The 21203-nt window shown below is 40.2% G+C and overlaps 1 protein-coding gene across 5 annotated transcripts in view; it reads left to right on the forward strand.

Annotated features, from left to right (window-relative positions):
- The window catches only part of LOC123980592 (adhesion G protein-coupled receptor L3-like), a 226187-nt gene that overhangs the window by 156755 nt on the left and 48229 nt on the right, over nt 1-21203 (forward strand). For 4 of the 5 annotated variants that reach the window (XM_046065053.1, XM_046065055.1, XM_046065056.1 and 1 more), the window contains 3 exons: nt 12864-13047; nt 18976-19098; nt 20385-20590. In XM_046065053.1, coding sequence (XP_045921009.1) covers nt 12864-13047; nt 18976-19098; nt 20385-20590 — 513 coding nt within the window. Of the gene's footprint in view, nt 1-2843; nt 2883-12863; nt 13048-18975; nt 19099-20384; nt 20591-21203 lie in introns of all 5 variants that reach the window. The other variant, XM_046065054.1, reaches the window with a different exon arrangement.

The following is a 21203-nucleotide window of genomic DNA, read 5'->3' on the forward strand; positions in this document are numbered from 1 at the left end:
GCACATCAAGGTTCTGGAGTGGCCTAGCCAGTCTCCAGACCTGAATCCAATTGAAAATCTTTGGAGGGAGCTTAAAATTCGAGTTGCCAGGCGACAACCTCGGAACCTGAATGATTTGGAGGCTGTCTGCAGGGAGGAGTGGGCCAACATCCCTGCCGAAATGTGCACAAACCTTGTCACCAACTATAAAAACCGTTTGACATCTGTGCTGGCCAATAATGGCTTTTCTACAAAATATTAACATGCTGTTTGTCCAGGGGGTCAAATACTTGTTTTTCCTCATCAGATGGTTATCAATTTTAATAAATTCATATGATGTGATTTTCTGGAATTTTCTTTGGGATTCTGTCTTTCACTGTTAGAATGTACATATGATTAAAATTATAGATCGTTGCATTCTTTGTAAGTGGGCAAACCTGCAAAATCAGCAAGGGGTCAAATACTTATTTCCCCCACTGTATATATATATACACTGTACATACACACACACATATATATATGTGTGTATGTATATATAAAATGTATATGTGTGTGTATATATGTGTGTGTGTGTGTGTGTATGTATATATATATGTATGTGTGTGTGTGTGTGTGTGTGTGTGTATATATATATATATATATATATATATAAAATGTATGTGTGTGTTATATAATATAATAAAAGCTAGAAACTGCCCTTTATACAATTCTTTGCTTTAATAGAATATTCTGACTAGCTAACAAGCTGAATAAACATGACCTGCATTCCCCTGCCTGTCGACACTGTTCAGATCAACCTTTGCAAAGGAGCCGACTCAAAATGACAGAATTTTAGGTGAACAGGTTTAGTCACTAGTGTTGAAATTGTAGGTCAACATTTTCATTCTGACTTCTAAACCTTTCTGAATTTCCAAAACGGAGCCATACCTACCACAAGACTTCAATCCAGTCAAACCTGAACAGGTATTATTTTAATGATCTGCTATTTGGCCTAGTGCTGTCAGCTAAAATGATATCCACCATTTTCCTGTGGTCCAGTGCATACTAAAATACGCCTTCACTTTCAGTTGATAGCTCAAACACATATCTTTCTCTTGTATCATGTATTATGCCATCAATTTTACTTTGATGTAGTTTAAAAGATGTTATCCACATGTCATGCTCGTCAAAAGCACTACATTTGCACCACTTGATTTTTACTAATGGGACAGGGTAAGATTTCAGTAAGTCAGATCTACGCTGTGGGAGTGCAGAGTAAATTTTTTTTTTTTGCTGAGCCTGAAGCTAATGCATTTATTCCCCAATTCACAGCAGAGCGCAGTAAGGGGCACTCAGGCAAGGCGAGCTAAAATAATACTTTCTGTCTGCTGAGCAGCCAACAGAAAAGCAAACATCAGTGAAATTCAAAATGTCAGTCGTTAATTTGCTGGAGCGGCTTCGCTTGTAGAGGAACATGAACACCTGTTCTCAGATAGCTTTTTCGGGACGGTTTTTATTTCATTGCCGCAACAGACACAGATGTCTCCATTGAGATTTTAGTGCCAGTTTTCTCCAATGGAGAGGGGAGGCAGTAAAGATGGCCAAAAGGCCTCAGAGGGGAGCGTGATGAGTAAATTCACATTGAGGAGCAACTAGAGTTTATAATACCTCTTGAAAAAAAATAAATAAAAAAGGTTTCCCATAAAACACAACATTTAAGGTGGAGGCTGCTGCTTTGGTCGAGATTGCTGTTGTATTCTTTAGTTTCTCTTGCAAAGACGGTGCTGAGTAAAAAACAAAACAAAAAAACAGCTTGGTTGAGGGACAAGAAAAAAGCTTTTACTAGCTGGATAACTCAAGAGGTCAAGGGCATGCTTATGATTTATTAGTCTCTGTCCTCTGATATACACTCCATTCTTGCAGTATGGTGCATGTATGGAGAGAAATTGGCCCTGCAGCTTGCTTTTGAGTTTGAATTCCTTTCCTAATGAGAGCTCTCCCCAAGGAAACACTGGAGCCCACAGCACTCTTCCATTCTGCTCTGACAGTGGCTGATGTTTACCTCCCGAGTTCAATCATTTTGACACAATCTGTAAGGAGCTAAGCGAATTAAAGATTTTCCTTTTTGATAGCGAAGCACAATGCTATCTGCCAGCAGACAATGAAAGGATTGAGTTGGCAAACGGCGAGATCAGTGTCGTTTTCATGATCAAAGGGTAGTTGGCTCACGGTACGGACGGGACCGTTTCCAGAAGAGTGGGCTGTGATGTAGAGCAAGAGGCTCCTTTATGGGGAGATGCTACTCTTTGGAGCTAATCTGCATGGGATTTAGCATGGTACCAGAACCTAGCTGTTAAGCCACACAGTAGCTCTGTTGGCTACCCTGCTTGTATCAGAACTCAATTAAAATAATTCACTCTCTAAGCATTGCTAACAGCATTTCTTTAAGCCTGAGGTTCCTGTCATTTTGCAGCTATGCTAAAGTGTTGTTAGCACTTAACTCTCCCTCAATGGTGGCCGAGGTTTAAAGGATAAATAACTCTCCTGAGTTCTCACGTAAATTTCTCAAGTAAAAAATAAAATAAATGGAAAAAAGAGTAACCTTGAAATCACATCTGAGAGTGTTACAGACATATTCCCACATGTCTTGGATGTCTCATTTTTGTGCTAATTAACACAAAAGTCTCTACTGTTTTTGAAAGATAATAATTAATGTATACACTGGTTTTCACACAATTTATGGAAAGTGAGCGCTACAAGAGTACGGTGGGTTCTTTTTCCCTCACTTCTCTCAGATCTGTACTTTAAGCAGAAATGTGTTTCAAGTGGAATTGTTTGAGCTGTTGACCCTTTGCTAAATCTTTTTTTTTTTCTCTCGGTTGCAGCTACAGAAAAGAGAGCGCTCTTGTCGGTTTTATGTTCAGGTATTTGGACCAAACTTTCCTCATACCTACTCTCCATTCCCTCATTGTGGCAACTTTGCTGTCATTTTCATTTTTACCACAGCATTTGAAGTTTGACCTTTTGAAGTGGAAAGAACTAGTAAAGGATTGGAACTGTATCAAAGTCAGTATATGTGTATACCATACTGTGTTTGTGGCAATGCTAATATTAAAACAAAGGTCAAATTTCTGTAGTAACACATCATTAACATTACATCAAGTTATTACAAGTAAATACCATCGGTGCCTCATACCTAAATGTTATCATTCTTCCCCTGCATGTATATGTTGTGATATTCTTCTTCCTTATGTGTTGGTCCTGAGCATGAAGCTGGGAATTTTCAAATGCCATACAGTATATCCGTTGTGGATTACTCAGGCGTCTCAATCATTTAAAAAACGCCCCAAAATTACTACATCAGCACTGCTTTCCAGTGAAATGAACCACATAAGTGGATAGCATCAGTCAAAAATAAAGCTCTCAGGCTTGTAACGCACTCCGACATTTCTCAGCAAATGCTTATGAGCCAAAAGAAGTGACCTCATTATACCAGCAAGTCAGCTTCTATCTACTAAGTCAGCCAAAGTCATGGCATGTTATGATTCTCCCTGATGCATAATGCATATGTGTCCCAATTTGGGAGGGGGGGCCTCACCGCTTCACTCAGCTATTTCTCGGCCTACTAAGTGATTTTGTTAACTCTGTGGCAACATTTTAACTGTCATCAGATTCATTTCTACCTTGACTAAGACAACTATAGAAGAAGTTGACATCCCTGTCTTTCAGACAGATGGCTCCAATAAAGCTGCACATTAGACCCAGATGCTCTTTTGTATGTGTGCTCTGCAGCGCTCATGTTAAGCAACATGTATTTTGCCTCAATTCCTCTGAGGCATGTCAGAAGGCACTTAACTCTATATATAGTCATGTGATTGTGCAAATGACATCCAAGTGGAATGAATGTTTGCATACGGTTGAACGTGCTCACATGTGCAGATGGGTTTTAGGGTGTGGCATGCTTAACGGATAAGGCTGGTGGTATTCTATATTTTTTATATGCTCAACAAATGCCATAGAAAAGCCAACAATCAACCAAAACCAACAATTGCCAATTATCTGTGCAGCCAAAGCCTGAAATAGCTTATTCTTTTGCGCCATAGACCTTCTTTGTTGACCAGAAGAATAAAAAAAAAAAACATATTGCTAAGCCACACTGTTGACTGGTTACCTCATTACAGTATACATGAGCACTGTAGTTTCTTTTGAGTCATGCACCATCCTTGTTCTGTAAATACTCACTAACACACACAGCTGAAAGTAGTCCCCAACAAATGCACTATTTACTCCTGTTTGAGTTGTTTATTTTCTCTGAAATCTTCGATGCCCAGCTTTTTAAAGAAATGACTGGGCCTTTTACAAAAAAAAAAAAAGCAACAATATATATTTGTGATTTGTGTTTTGAAAACTTTGCGCTTTCAGTTGGAATTAGTCTGGTTGGGGAATTCAAATATTGAGAGACTTACTAACACATTGTTACAAATAACAAAGATTAAAATTTCTTTAAACGATACCATGAGTCTACAGACACGCCAGCGGCTCTGTGAGGATATGCTAAATGTTTGTATGGTCAATGCTAGCAATGCAATGCTACAATATGCTGATGTTGAGCATGTTCATCATTGTAGTTTAGCATGCTAACGTTTGCTAATCAATACTAAACACAGCGTAAAGCTGAGCTGATTAGATAGCTAGTTTGGCAGGAATTTGGCCAAAGTCTTTAAACTCAGCTCATGTTAGATGTCATCACAATTCATGCTGAGGGGAAACATTTTACTAAAAAATAAACATTGTCAACCTCATAGTTGTAGTGCTTCATCCTACCTAGCCTATTTCATGGCAATCCAGGAGTTGTTGAGATGTTTCAGTCTAGATCACTTCACCAAGTGGTTGACTGACACACTGATATTGCTTTACATAGTGCTACACCACTAGCATGGCTAAAGAAATTAAAAAACAAAAGAGACATGACATACACATCTATGCTCTTGCAAATCAAAAGCATCTGCATGGATCTGCTTCTGGGTTCATGTCTTGCATGTTTTCGCAGTGCAGTCAATATACTGAGGATGTATTGTACACTAGCACACGTGACTGTACACACTGCTCAGCTGTGCCACCTCCTCTGCTCCGTTACCTCGCTGGGTTGATGAATTCAAACAACAGCAAGGAGCTTTCACGTGACAAACCTCAGTAATGCAGCAACATCTGTGGCCTTAGGTAAACACAGGCATTGACTGCACTCGCTGCCATCCTTTGAGGGACACTCATTGATTAGGGAAATTTGGCAATGTTTTCTCCAACAGGGCCCTGGTGGCTGACATAAGTGGGATTAGCAGAGGAATACAAAGCAAATGAAAGGTGCACCTGCCTCTGCTGTCCCTCTGCTCAGAGACCACGCGTGGTGCTGAAAACAGACTTTGACAGCACTTTGGGAAAAAGGCAGATTGTGTGAGTGCAGGTGTAGTTGTGGGGAAGGAGCACATAATCCAAAATAAAATACAGGGCTTGAGGTTGATGTCTAAATGAGATGAGGGGTGCTTCTCGTCTCGATTAAGGGATTCTATCTTGTTTAAGTGATAAACTTGAATTCACCTTGTACTGAGGTCTCCATCTCATTACAATCAGCAGAACGTTTGAACCCGTCTCCCTGCCTCTGTTGATCCTGTACAGATGAAACAAACATTAATTATGACTACTTCTGAAACTTTCTTGGTTGTTCATAAACACTGATCTCTGCCTTGTGTGATAGCGAATCTAATCCCACTGAACAGGATTTGGCCTTGATAAAGCTACAAAGCGTATAATGATCAACTCCCTATGTTCTGCATTTCCCCTGCAGGAATGTTTCTCTGTTGTGCCCTTTGATTTTCGAACAAACATGATAAAAATAGCGGTCTGCCTCCTGTGCCTTTTGGTCATATTAATGGCAGCTTGTTTACAGGCATTGACATTACGGTCGTCCAATTACTGTGATTATATCCATCTATGTTGTACCACAGCTAAAGTCAAACACGCTAGCTTCATCCTCTGGCATTGCTTTTGTTTTAAAGCAAGCTGAAGATGTGGGATTCGCAGTAAATTATGCCACGCTATTTCAACACATAAAAGATCAAAATAGTATCTTGTGCCTTAGTAGGAGCCAAGTGAGCGTGGACTTGCAGGATACAGGGAGGATGTTGAGCTCCGACCCCTCATTAAAATGACACTTTTGCATGCAAAGATGACTAGGGGGAGTGTCACAGCGCGGGATGACCTTAGAGCAGGCGAAACGGATGGAGGCTCCTCGTTTGGGAATGTAACGAGATGATAAAAGTTCCCTGGTAGTCAGTTTGTTGAAAGATGAAGATAAACACATACTCATGAACAGAGACCTCCTCGTCTGTCCTGCAGTGCAGAGTTCTGCCTGAATAGTCTGTGTGAGCCGTTTCTGCTCTAAGTGGAGAGAGTGGGAGGATCTCTCAAATACTGAGGAATTTATGTTTATATATCATTTGGTTTTCATTTTATTTTATTAAATTGCATTTCAATTTCAGTCTATTAATACACATACATACATACATATAAAGGTGGACACTGACTGGCTGGTTAAAAAAGTCAAACACATCATAAACTCCTTTCCAAATTAAAAGAATGTTTGAAATTAAAAGCCTACAAGAAACTAGGGAGATTAGAAATATGCCCTTCTGGCACTGGAAGGCTTTTAACACAAAACATCTGTGCAGGAAATGTTAAGTTTCATTGTCAAGTCAATGGTCAGTGACTGGAAGTAATTTGTCAATAAAAACTGAATTTTTATGAAAAGAGAAAGTCAGAGCAGCCAAGTGTACAACACAACTCTGTGACACTGATGGACTGGATGGTGGAATAAACACTTTATTGAATTTAATAAGGCAACCGGTCACCTTGGATGAAGTTTTGATTTGGCTTTGACAGCATTGGCAGCAAGTAACGAAGCAGCCGATCAGAAAGCAAGAAGGCTTCTTTCTAAAATACAATAAAATACACTCACGAAACAGGGACACTTAGAAATAAAGGCATGTGTGTAATATAGTACGTCTATTTCACATGAAAGTCTGCCTCTCTCTGCTGTAAATAAAGGGCCGCTATTTGGGATTTGTACAATAGTAAGATGAAGGGGGAAAAAGCACAAAGGTAGTCCCTCAGTAACTCACATACACCTGCTTACTACTGAGGAAATGCTTCATCAAATATTAAACCAGAAGGTTGCAGAGATTCTCAAAGAAGACAGATGACTTGGCCAGCAGGTGAAATGAAACCGTGAATGAAATACTGATGCAACCGCTTCAGCTGAGTCAAGAGACATGTAGTCAGATAGAAGAGGAGATAGAGTGAACACCCCACCTTGTTTGAAAACAAGTGAGTGGAACCAACAGGTGAACAGGACAGGGGGAGTGAGAAGAAATGAGAGGATGAGAGCGGAGTGCACACAGAAAGCAGACCAGCGAGCAAGCCAGAGAGGGAAGATAAGAGAGAGAGATCAGCCTCAGCCAGAATCAATTTCTCAGACCCAGAGTTCATTTCATCAATCAGCACACAGATAGAAGCACACACAGCACGGGTTGGCTTGGACTACTGCCAAACGCATGCTGATGTCCACCTCTCCCATCCTTCCTTCTGCGTTGGTATAAATGGCCCGTGCACTGCTGCTTTTCACACCCAGGCATCATCCTTGTTCCAGGTGGAACATTCCAGACGTTAATGATTAGCATTTCCTCACGTACCAGGAACGTTTTTTTTTAAGCACTGCTGGCTTACACTCTTAAAGCAGAGGAACATAAAGTAGCTTAAAAATGGTAGGGAGTTAGCAGCAGAAAAGTGAGCCAGTACATTTGATAGATGTGAGCTAATAGCAGTAAAGTAGTGGCAAGGCGCCATCACATATCTACGACTCCACTGCACAGACTGTGATGCTATGATGATGGTAGTGGTGTGCTGCTTGGGTGCACCCCCCATCCCAGCCCACCCCCCATTTGTGATTTCCCGCTGAGGCTGGAAATTATGCTGTTCACACACAGATCTCATGAAAGTTTGTAGAATGAGCCCAGCATTTTCAAAATGCAATTATCCTGCTCTGTGCATGAAAAGGGAGCAAAACAAGATTCCCCATATGGGGACAGATTACATGGAGGGAACACAAATACAAACAGGCAGGGTTCTGGCATTGAAATAGCATCATGGCAAGAAAAGGCATCTCCATGCCTGCCTGGTGTGTGTGTGTGTGTGTGTGTGTGTGTGTGTATATATATATATATATATATATAATCAAACTTGAAAAGATGTCATCTTCAGCTAAACTGATGACCTATGACCTTAACCCACTTGCTATCCATTACCATTACAATATTGTTTGCTTAAACAAATTGTTTGATTAATTGGTTGCCTAGCAACCTCACAATGACAACAGGACTCCAACAAATCACTCTGTCTGGCCAATAAATTGTTTTTATATTTTGTACTGATTAAACAAACAGCTGCTGGTAGAAGAATCAGAAGGAGCTTTATTGCCAAGTAGTGTTTTACACATACGAGGAATTTACTTTGGTGATAAGGTGCTACACGTAGACAAACATACAGTTGATAAATAAATGTAGAAATATATAAATATGGAATAGACAATACAACTATTCGTAGACAGATTTAGTTAACTTTGCACAGTTAACTGGCTGCTGGCTGTAGCTTTATATGTACCATATAGACATGAGTGTGGTCAGTCTTTTCATCTGTCTCTCAGCAAGAAAGTAAATGTTCCCTGTATTGCATAAAAGGCCTTTTGAATGTGTATGTGGCTACTTGGGTTAAGCTAAACCCATCCACTAACCTTCAAGGTCCCCTAAAATGGCTTTCATATCTTTTTTCCCCCCTGTGGTCTGATGTCTTTTTCCTTTAAATTGTAGGTTGGGGAATGATTAAACATGGGGAGGGATTCCATTTAGGAGTTGAAACATAGACAGGAGGTGGAGTGCAAAATGGCCATTAGTCTTTACAGTTATTGTTGTCACTTTCTACATGGACAAGGAAGAGAGAGAGAGGAGGGATGTGTTTTTGACTTTAATGACGGGCTACTCTTCCTTTGACAGCACCAGGGATTTTGGCAGTGTTGTTGCTCAAATACACACCTGTGACAAATGTTCATACTGCTTATAAGAATTTACTCACATGTTTTACACTGAACAAAATTATAAATGCAGCACTTTTGTTTTGGCCCCCATTCATCATGAGCTGAACTCAAAGATCTAAGACTTTCTCTATGTACACAAAAGGCTTATTTCTCTCAAATATTGTTCACAAATCTATCAATCTCTGTAAGTGAGCACTTCTCTTTTGCCGAGATAATCCACCTCACAGGGTTGATATCTATCAAGTTGCTGATCAGACAGCATGGGTATTGCACAGGTGTACCTTAAGCTGGCCACAATAAAAGGCCACTCGAAAATTTGCAGCAACACTTTTTTTGTGAACAATATTTGAGAGGAATAGGCCTTTTGTGTACATCGAGAAAGTCTTTGATCTTTGAGTTCAGCTCATGATGAATGGGGGCAAAAATAAAAGCGTTGCTTTTAGAATTTGGTTCAGTATATTTGGTAGGAGGGGTTGGTTGAATCAAGCCAAAATCTATGATGATATTTTATTGGACAGAAATATTACATACACCCCTGGGTGCAAAGTCTGTCAGCAAAAATATTTTGACACTTAAGAGGAAGAGGTGGCTTTGATATAAAAACATGTAAATATGCAATTTTGACATGTATTTGGTAACATAGCCATAGCTGGGATTTAAAAAATACTGAGATTTACAAAAAAAGATTGGTATCAGCCTTTTAAAAAAGCAGTAGAATTCACTGTATATCCAAAGCTTGGATGATTTTCATGTTTTTAGATAAATTAATGGATTATGCTCCTTCTTGGTTTGGCAGGATTCCCTGCTGGATTGGCTTGTAAAACTGTTTTAATGGATTGTTTTTGAAACAACAAAAGTTGTTTTGTTGTTGCTGCTGAGCTATAAAATGTGTCCTTAAAGATACAGCTCTCATGTCTGAATGGTAAATATGAAGCTATCACCAGCAGCCAGTTAGCTTAACTTAGCATAACCACTATAAGGGGCAAACCAGCTAGCCTGGCTTTGTCCAAATGTAACAAAATATGCCTACCAGCCCCTTTAAAGCTCACCAGTCTGTGCTTAGATAAACTGTGCTATCTAAGCTAACCAGCTGCTGGCTGTATCTTATTTACCATACGTTAATTTTCTCGTCTGTCTTCCCAAAATGTCATTATTTTCTTCAAGACTTGACACTTTGAAGATTCTCACCCTATGTAGAATGTAAAACCCCTAAAAATCCCAGGAAAAAAAAGCATGAAGGACAGTGTCCTTAATGATAGCTCCTGGGCTGTTTGTCACACACAGATAGCTGAACAAAACACAAGGTAATAACACATAAAAGACATTTTTCACTCAGTACGACCTTTCAAAGTTACCTTTCTTAATTGTCCTGGTTCGCTTTGGAAGTTTCTTCCACACTATTCGGCTGACACGTAATCCACGTTTCTCTTATCAGACTGCAACACCAGTTACTGGCAACAAGTAGTTTTAAGACACACTTCCTATTGTTGATAATGAAAGGAGACATCTTTTGCATTACATTTTTTTAGTGAGGTAATTGTCTCATCAGTAAAGCATGCTGTGCATACCTGCCTTCTAACAAGGAGACAATACTCTACAGTCTCTACATCAGGAGTTCAGTCTCTGGTTTGAATGAGGGGAAATTGGCATGCTATGTGCATATTAATAACAGTAATGAATAACTAGCGTCACAGTGATTTAGTCTATCACATGTCCAAATAATGCACCATGAGTGAATGTCAGCTTAATTATTTTTCTTCAGACGGTTTTATGAATGCCTGAGGGGCCAGGAAGAAAGCAGATCTTTATTCCAATATTAACTTTTGTTACATACTGCATACTCTGCCCTCGATTGTTCTATTCAGGCTTGCTTATTCCCTCCTCCTCAAGCTTCTGACCCATCCCTCGGGCTTTGGGAGGTGGGCTTTTCCTTCCCCTTGTACTTTTTTTTTGTACGTCTCTTCTGCATGCGAAAAAGCGAGACAGCCTCCTATGCAGGTCCATCAATCCTTTCCCTGAAGAGCCGTAATTTCAGTGTTTTAAGAAGTGCAGAAAAAAAGAATCTTGCAGGGGTTGAACAAAGGTAAAAGAAATGTCAGTGCCTGAAGAAAAAGAGCTTCTTAATTGAGAGTGAATCAACCTCTGCCTCTAGCTGAATGTCAAAAGGTGTGATTGGAGATTGGCTGCAGATAATGAATGATTACATCAAAGTTGGTAGACTGCCTGTGCATGTGTACGTGTTGCTGTCTTACTGTGGTTTGTGCATGTGCCTGCGAGTTTGTCTGTGTTTTTGTATACTAGCAGGTGCAGAGGTGTGCGTTCACTCTTGCGTCAGTCTTTCGCTGTGCGTGTGTGGGTGGGTGGGTGTGTGTGTGTGTGTGGTTGTCTCTGGTCGTGGGTGGCTTAATGTGTGGGGGGGTATGTTTTGAATGAGGAAAAGCCAGCTGGTGCTATTTGAAATTCTCATCCAGCGCCAGCGAGTTGAACACAATCAGTCCTCCGTCTCCTATTGCTATCACAGTGATTTGAAACATACAACTTAACATTATTAGGTACTTGGGGGTCCATTACACTTATACACTTGTATGCTTTGTATTTTTTTTGATCAGGATTTCATTTGATACACTACAGCACATGATTTCTGTTATCGCCTTTGGCTTTATCCCCGTGCTGTTTCTGAGTCATACTAAAACTCTTATTCCCTTTCATAATCCACTGATCAAAAGGGGGATCTGAGTAAAGTTCAGAGAGAAGTTCTGCAGTGTGACAGCCCCCTGTTTTTAACATACATCATAGCTTCCATCTTCAGGATGTGTGTAAACCGGCTTTTGAAGAAGTGCAGAGGGAGTATCAGAATTTGAAGCAAACTTTTATCAGAAATATTTCCTTTTGAAGGGTGGATGTGTTTCTGTTATTAGTAGTGCAGGGCATTTCTAATAACTATGCCTCTGACCACCTAATGTACTGTAAGGGCAGTCGGGCCCATTGCGCTTCGCACTTCGGAGCAGTGGCAAGGGGAATGGATTGCTTTGCTTGACCAATTAGTATTCCATTCATAAATCTTGCCATTGGCATTTTTAAATCTTTAATGGCTCTTAATTTTTCATTTTGTCTTGAGAATGTTCTTGTCTCTTCCTTGCTTGCTAGCTTCAGCACTGTTGTGGGGCGATTAAAGAAGGCACAGTAGTTGTTCTCTGCTATCAACATGCAGGAAAGATGTGAGCTGAATAGGTGCAGAAAGTTGCTACCAGCAAATACTTTGTACGTCCATTGGAATGTCTCAATGTTTTGGTGTTTCTTTTCTGTTTTGGGATTGTCTGCACGGGAGAACATTAATCACACCAATTAAAGACTCTAGCCTCAAGACATGTAAGAATTGGCCTCTAGTCGTGTAAGCTTTGGCTCTGATTCATCTACATGATTCATTTTACATGGAAACGGTAACAAAAGGAATCTAACAACATATCCAGTGTCATTACAGATTCAGGTGTTGTTGCTACTAGTTGACGATCCATGTCCTAAAGCGTAACTTTTAAATTAATTGGAAATAGGGTCATGATATTGATCAGTAGAAAGATTATTAAGGAATTTATAATTCAAATGAAAAACGGTAGGGGGGCTAATGTGATATTTGTCAGTGCTGACCTCTCTATGGTCCTCCTTCACTCATTTCATTCCATTTACCAAATCACCATTTCAGAACAACAGTAGTCCCAGGCCAGCTTAGCTTCTTTTCACTAAATCAATGATTTGGACTTCCCAGGCCATGGTGGAGACGGTCAACAATTTGCTGCAGCCGCACGCCCAGGCAGCGTGGGGGGAGCTGAGCACAGGCGAGCAGCTGAGGGCTGCCACCATGCTGCTGGACACGGTGGAGCAAGGGGCCTTTGTCCTGGCCGATAACCTGCTGAAGACGGACATCGTGCAAGAGAACACCGACAACATCCGTGAGTAAATACTAGGAAAATTTAGTTGTGCATCCACACATGCAAATGTATGTGAATAAAGATTTGCTTGTTTGAAATCCCCCACATGTTTTAAGACATAACAAAACACTGGTTTTGGAAAGATAAGTTGAGACTTGTAGGGATTTTCCCATGGGCTGGAGACCAGATTCTAAGATGCCACCCCATTCATTGCTATGAAAGTTGCTCGCTGGGGCACATTCGACAATAAATTTAGGACATTTTCTTAAGGACATTTTGTTTAGTCAGAGTTGAAAGAATGAGTATTGGAGACTTTCTGGCCAAGCTGACTTCCTGTGAGCAACCCACACACATATATGAATGTAAGTATTTACTGATATGGCTCTTCTAGAAATTTGTCTTTGTAGGGAATGGCTCAAATTCTAATAAAGAGTCATGTCAGGGCCATTTTTTCACCAAAATTCTTGAAATTACAAGTTTTGAAACACTGAATAAAGTATGCAAATGTTGTATCTCAAATGTTTCACTACTTGACACAAGGTGTCTCATACGTCGCAAAAGGTCGAGAGAGGTTTCCACATCACACTTACGTGTAAGTGACATACTCCAACATGATTGGCTTTCAGACTAGTTGTGATGACACACAATCATCTTGTACATACAGACAAAGAACTGTTTTTTTTTTAGATCAAAACAAGTTAGCAAGGTACACTTTAATTTGGATGTCTTCGTCTGCTAGAATAAACCAGCTTGGAAAGAATTAAGTTAATTTCTCCTCAAGCTGCAGGGAAACAAATTATTACCTCAGCTGGAAGACCCAGCATTGTCAATTATGATATTTAGAAAATTAAATTTAAAGAGCTGAGTGTTTGCTTCGATCTTTGTTTACTAGTGGTGTTTCTCTTGTGTGTCTCCTGTTTCATCCTTCACTGGTCTTGCCAGTTGTACAGGGGTTACAAAGTTCACAATACAGCTATTGATCCAGGGTGCGCTCATATTGACAGCAGAGCTCTTGAGGCTGTGGAACAAGCATGAAGGTCACTGGACTAATGCTTTCTCCCTCGCAGGAGGTTAAGTTTGGCAGGGCTGCTTATGGCTGATGACAGTCAGCTGAAAATCAACAATTATGTAGAAATGATTATGTTTATATTCATGTCAATTAATAGCCAGAAATCAGGCAGGCAACAAAGTCAAGCTCAGATCACAATCATAGTGCATCAGCTGATAGGAGCCCATGTCATGTGAAGCCTACATAAGCTGACAGCTCAGCTGATTTCCCTGCTAGCATTCATTGGCAAAGCCATACAAGGAGCCTTAGTTAAGCCGCTCTAGCCTGCCTACCCTTGCTGCTTTCTCTGCAAGCCGCTTGTAACCAACCGCCACCCCAGCTCCTCCTTTGAGGCTTTTCCTGACCAATCAATGTATTTCTGTATTTATTGATGCAGCTCTGTTCTGTACCCGGGGGTCTTTGCTGCTGCTGCTGCTCTCTGCCTTGGGCTTTCCATGTATGCACGAAGGCACATGGAGAGGCAGTGGGTCCCATAACAAAGCCACACCGCCAAACAATAACTATTGCAAGCAAAGTATTTGATGTAGTTGTCCTGAGTGAATTAACCACTAGTCGTGCAGATCAGGGATCAGGGCTCATTATTCTGTGTATAAATACCAAGTGAAGTTCTTTCACCAACATTTTCCTGAGTGGTGCTTTTCAAAGTTGGATACATCAGTTGTGGAAAATTCCAATTGATTAAATCTGCAGTTTACACTAAGAACCGTTTACGGGGCACAAAATAAAATTAAATCAAATAACTTTTTTTTGCAGACGTAAGACGTAGACTAGTGGGGCAAGGGGGAATTAAGAAAAAATAATGCTATGATGGATCTCTTCTCTGAACAAGTGGAGCTTTTTTTCCCAAGTTCCTGCTGCCATGGCAACCTAAAAATATAGGTCTACTGACTTAAAAGGAAGTAAGGAGAATTAATAAAAAGGATTTCATTGTATCTGGCACACAATTCATGTGGGTATTAAGGAGATTCTGGGCTCGTTTGGAGAGGGGAATGAGACGATGCCTGCTCAACTCGAGTGAGATTTTATAGCGCATACTGGTAGTCTGGTTAATTATGTGCTGGTGACATGTTTACTAGCCCTTATCTCTTTGTTTGCTCTGCTTATTTTTTTCAGCCAGTTGGCTCCTGCAATCCCTCATGCCATGCAGGGTAGTTAAATGAGGACAAGTAGGCCCATTTAAACATGGGTAATCACTGCAGCAGTTAATTATTGATATCCCACATTGACTTAAATGTAAAGTGAAGGGCTTTGTGTGTGTGCAGGTGCGCCATAGCTCACACGCATTGCACCTGGTGACACGTTCTCAATGTCGGGGTGAGCCGGTAGCAGTGCTTTAAAGTGAGTCTTGAGCAGTACGAAAGGCTTGTTCCAGTTTTAGACTCAAGCTGTTAATGAGATCTATTTTCTTCGCTTTCAAAGAAAAAGGATATTTCCAATCGTCACCCATTGTGTCTGTGTTTGTTTACATGTCACAGTGCATGTGCGCGTCTAGGACTTTGTCTGCACACGAGTGTGCTTCACTCTCTGCATGATAATCTCTTGAACGGATTTCTGCCGATTAGCGTGTTATTTAAACGGGCTTTGAAGGTATAGCCTTTGGGTCTAACAACTACTATGGCATCAAAGAAATTCCCTAAAGCCCGTCGTAAGCTCTTTTACACAACCACACAGGAAAAGAGAGTGAGAGACGGAGAAGAAAAATGCTTCCTTTATTCCAAAGACAGGCTTGGAATCCAGGGAATGGTGAGCTATCTGGGGTATTGTCTTAGCTAAGTTGAATAGGAATGTATCACCAAAACCCCCTGGCCTTTGCAAGAGCACAAGAGAATGTTAATACAAAGGTTTTGGGGTTTTTTTAAGAGATGGTATGGGAAGCTTTGGTATGAGAACAGTTACAAAGGGAGGATTAAATGTGGCTTCTTTGTAGCTTTTCATGGGCACTAACCTTTATCAAAGACAGAGGTGTCATAGTCCACTGACATCAGATCATCAGCTGAATGCCTTACCAGGCTTAATGAAGTTTCTATTTCTTATACTTGAAATTGCGTTTGAAGTTGAGTTTCTCCACTGCAGACAAATCTGCCAGCCGTTAATGAAGTGGAATAGTAGAGGTAAATGCAGTGTCATTGACTGTGAAAATGTGATCATGGTCAGAAATCAGCCTCTTAGACAGATGATGGGAGCCTATATGAAAGTGAATGTTCTGTCTCAAAACGCAGTTCTGAAATAAAAAAAAACAGACACTTAACATCAAGGCATCGCAAGTGGTTACACAATTACATTTGGTGGAAAACAGACAGAGCTGTCAAAAAAACATCCACTAATGAGGGTATACAGTACCTGGAAGAATCACGAATCACCAAAAATATTGTGCATATCGAGGAGGTTGGGGTTTGCTATGCTAATGCTATGCTGCCTTAATATTTTCAGAGGAGCAAAGTCCTAGTTGGCCTTTTTGCTAAATTATAATTATTCACATATAATTCTTTTTTTTTTGTGGAGCGTAAGAATTTCATTTTCAATTACACTAAATGAAAATGATTTTCGTGGGGCAGAGGCTTCTTTTTGTTTTTTTCCAAAGCTACAGTGCAGTACAGTTTGCATGGTTTTGACGATTTGCGGGTGAAAAGATGCATATGTATCTTATAAACCGCAGTTAAAGTTGGTTTAAATGTAAAAGAGACATTTTGACAAATTTTGTGAATCTGCTTAAAATATGAAGCAAACAAAATGTTGTGATTTTTACAGGGGGTTTGGTCTTAGATTTTTCCTTGGACAGTCACTGCGCTCGGCCACGAAACCCTGCCTGTAAAATCACAATGCGTTGTTTTTACACTTTGGTTTTTGTACAGATTAAACAAACATAAAATAAAGCGTTATTTATTTAGCTTTATAGGTGCTGGTAGGTGTTTACCTTTGGAGCAGGTTATCCCCTTCTCCAGTATGGTAAGATAAGCTAATCAGCTGCCAACAGAATCGGCATATTTACTGTATAGACCAAAGTGTGATCAATCGTGTCATCAGCTCTTGGCAAGAATCCAAATAAACACATTTCCCAAATTCTTGGAACTCATCCTTTCAAGTGTTTTAGACATCTAGATTACATACAACTTCTGTGTCAATAATATAACCGTAACTGCATTTGAACATATAACGGTTAAACTGTGTTAAAAGTGTCATTCTTTACATACACTACATCATTTCTATGTTCATTTACAAGTGAAGTGCCACTGCAATAATGACAGCTTGTTTACTCATGCCAAACACCTGTATTAGTCCATATTGCTCACCTCTTCTTTTGGAATTTGACATTTGTGCAACCTCTTTTCTGCATGTGTGCATACAAATGAATCAGTGGATTCATCTCAGTGCTTTGGGAGTTCATGTGACATTTAGGAATGCCGAGACTTCACACAGGTCAGGTACTTGAGATTAGAGACACTCGACTGCTTTATTAAACTGAATTGTATCATACGGTAATAACTTTGATGGAATGAGCTTTTTATTTCAGCTAGGCTCCTATCAGCAGCTCATTTTCCTCTGCTGTATGACGTTGAAGTCTTTGAACCATAAATTAGGAGCTTGCTTCAGACACAACAGCTGCTGAGTTGCCTCAGAAGCAAGCGCGTCTTCCTTAGCAGGTCTTTATCTCCTCCTTGTATCTCTCGCTCTCGCCACTCTTCTCAAAGAGAAAGATTCCTTGAAATGAAGGCATCTCTTTTTTTCCCCCCCAAAGTGAAGACAACCTTTGTTTTTTTAGAATTTAAGAAGAAACAATATCACCTGAACACTTCATAGTCACTTGATTAAGAGGCATATAGCAAGACGCTAACCTATCCTGCACACACAGAGTTGAGAGGGAGGCAACACTTCAAAGCTGCAAGACCTACAGTCTTTAGTGCTCATTGGAGATGCATGCATTGATAAAGTCTGCTAACACTAGAGAATGGCTTTTTGAATCAGGGATGTGATTAGGGATGTGTTTGATGTTTACTTATGGCTGCTCCCACCTAGAGTTGTTAGTTCCTAAGAGCAGTGATGACAAATAAGTCACATAGATGTCAAGTGCAACACATGGCATGTTGGTAGTTAACAATACTTACGTGTTCCAGCTCAGGTTTGACCTGCTCTTGTTCAGTGCAATGGCGCCTTGCTTATACAAACCTAGGAGGCTGGTGTCATCCACAACACCACAAAAAAACAATTACTATTTAACTAAAAATTGTTGTGGCATTGTTTTTGCATATGAACAGTGAAAAAAAGGTATTCAATAATCTAATAATTGTTTATTATCGTTGATGCACTATTTTTAATGCTTATCATGGCAAATATCGATATATATGATTTATTTTGATTTATTCGATTAATTAATTACGAAACTACAAACAAGTTACAAAACTTGTTATCAATTAGATTTTTTTAATCGATTGAAAGCCCTATTTATTATATAATTACTGCAATTACTAGTCAGAAAGGGGGTTGCCGGCCCCTGGTCTAATGTCTTGCTCATGTGACATGGGATGAAAGTTAGAGATAGGAAAAGGTCCAATGTTTATGAAAGTTCACATAACAGAGAACTTGTTTACAACCATTATAGCACATAGCACTATACTCAAGGCACAGACACTATAGTGGTATCAATCTTCGCAACCTACTCTCAGCAAGAAATCAAACAACCGTATTGCCAATAATGTTGAATATTTCCCTTAAGACCTCAGCTGGAATATTGTGCACCGTTGTGCCTCTGCAGTTCTTTACTATGTAGTCTGCAGCACTTATTTTGTCTATTAGCTTGTATAATAAAAAAGAGCCTTATTAATAAAGCCTAATATTGATTATTAAATGTGTGTCTCGTTTGGGTTTGATCTGTTTGTGTGCAGAGCTGGAGGTGGCAAGGATGAGCACAGATGGGAATTTGCCTGATCTGAAGTTCCCACAAACTGGAGGACAGGGCAACTCCATCCACCTCTCAGCTAACACGCTAAAGCAGCACGGAAGAAACGGTGAGTAGTCAGACCTTTTGAATCTGCTTTCATTGGTCCCCTATTGTTGGCTTGAAGTGTAATCAGGCCTTGTGCGCAACTTCGCTGAGAGTATTATTCAGGCTTGTGATAAAAGATTGAACAGACAAAATGCGACTTTGCTATAATTGAAATACTGTTGTATTACTTGAAGAATGTTCATGGCATACAAGATCCACTGTAATTAATCGAAAATTCTTTCTGGGGTTTTTTTGTTAGTTTTTTTCCAAATGTGGATGTGACATATCGCATGGGCTGCTGTGGTTCTGTAGGAATTTCATTATAGATGCCTGTGAATAACTTTCAATTTGCTTCTCAAATCCTTTTTTGGGCTGCATATAAAGCACAGGGATCGTTCTGCAGTGTTTAAACAGGGCCTTGGCTGTAGAATTAGTTACATTCAAGCACTGCCTCTAAACTGTAAATGAGGCAGTTAGACACAATACATAGCTATCTTCAGGAGCAATGCAGCCCCATTTTTAGACTTTATTATCAGCTCATGCAAATCGAAATCGACTCAAGCTGCGCCCAGTGCCTCTAAGCTGGATGACTATGTCCATGTCCAGCCGTGCCCAGGCGGATCATTATAGCAGGGTGGCGGATATTTCCCCATCAGCCAGTGCTATAGCACCCAAATTGTTTTTGTTTCATCTGAGTGAGTGATCTCAGCCGCAGCGGGAGGGAACTTTCTTTCATATCAGTACTCAAAAGTGAGACGGCAGGAGGGGAAAGAGATGTGTATGACAGAGAAGGAAATTATTAACAAGAAAAATGTTCGCCTTTGTTGGCCCCAATAGATGAGTGGTAACCACATTTCTTGAATGCTGAATTAAAATAACTGTTTGTTGATTTGGGAAAGAGTTATCCTTTATTTCCTCTTGTGGAACTATTTTGGCAACCTTGACATTGGTCTCTATTTTAACAGTTTTACTATATACAGTTTCGGATTCTTGTGCCAACAAAGGTACAACGGAGTCATTTTCTTCCTGCATTCCTTTTGTCCTCAAGTGCTGCCAAAGTTTCTTAAATTGAATAGTATTTATAAGCCGTATAACTAGCATACAAAATATACTTTTTGCCTCTTGATGGAAGAAAAAACACACCAATTTTCTGGCACTGCGCTGTGTGGCCAAATGTGTGTGCTCATAGGTTTGTGTACTTTGGTCTGGGACTATTTTTCATAGTTCTGTATCGAATCCTAGTTGCATTTGAGAGATAATCTTAATAGACTAGTAAACTGAACACTTTCCCCGATCGTCTTCCTGCAGGTGAAATTCGGATCGCATTCGTCCTGTACAAACACATTGGGGTATACCTTTCAACGGAAAACGCCAGCATGAAGCTGGGCAATGAAGCCATGGCAACCAATTACTCTGTCATTGTCAACTCACCAGTTATCACGGCTGCCATCAACAAGGACTCTAACAAAGTCTACCTCTCTGACCCTGTCATTTTTACCATCAGACATCTACAGGTAATTTTCTGTCTCTTTATGTGCGTCTGAGTTGAGATATGTTTTGCTTTTCCTTTGATGTGACTGCCTCTGTGTTTAATGTGCTTTTTTGTCACTTTGTGTTTTACTTACACACAAAAGCACACTTGCACATGTGCTGTCTTGATAGAACCCTTTCATTGCAATTTTCTCCATCCCTGAAGTGCAACAAAAAAAGGTACATATCCCACCTCAAACCAAGAAAATTAAGTTAATTTGAAGTTTTATTCAAAGAAAGGTGTGAAAAATGATATTGTGGGAAATCAAATTGCTCACAAGGTGATGCTGGGGATGCATGTTGTTGTTTATTAGTTTCAACAAATACCAGCCTGATCTCTAGAACAAATATCTGTCATATTGCGCCTTGCTGGAGGCTGCTTAGTCATAGTGGGGAGTCGCGACTTCTCCCATTTGACTACATTATCTTTCCCACACACTGCTACCATCGAAATATCCCTGTATCCCTGTTTTGTCTACGAACAGTGCTTTCAGCGATTATCTGGGATGCTGAACAGCCATAGGAGAATTGCAGTCTCATGTGTAGGAGGGACCTGGAAGGAAAGCGATAACGGGGGGGGGGGGGGGGAACACAGAG

The sequence above is a fragment of the Micropterus dolomieu genome, linkage group LG12 (genome assembly GCF_021292245.1).
Source record: "Micropterus dolomieu isolate WLL.071019.BEF.003 ecotype Adirondacks linkage group LG12, ASM2129224v1, whole genome shotgun sequence".
Lineage (NCBI taxonomy): Eukaryota > Metazoa > Chordata > Actinopteri > Centrarchiformes > Centrarchidae > Micropterus > Micropterus dolomieu.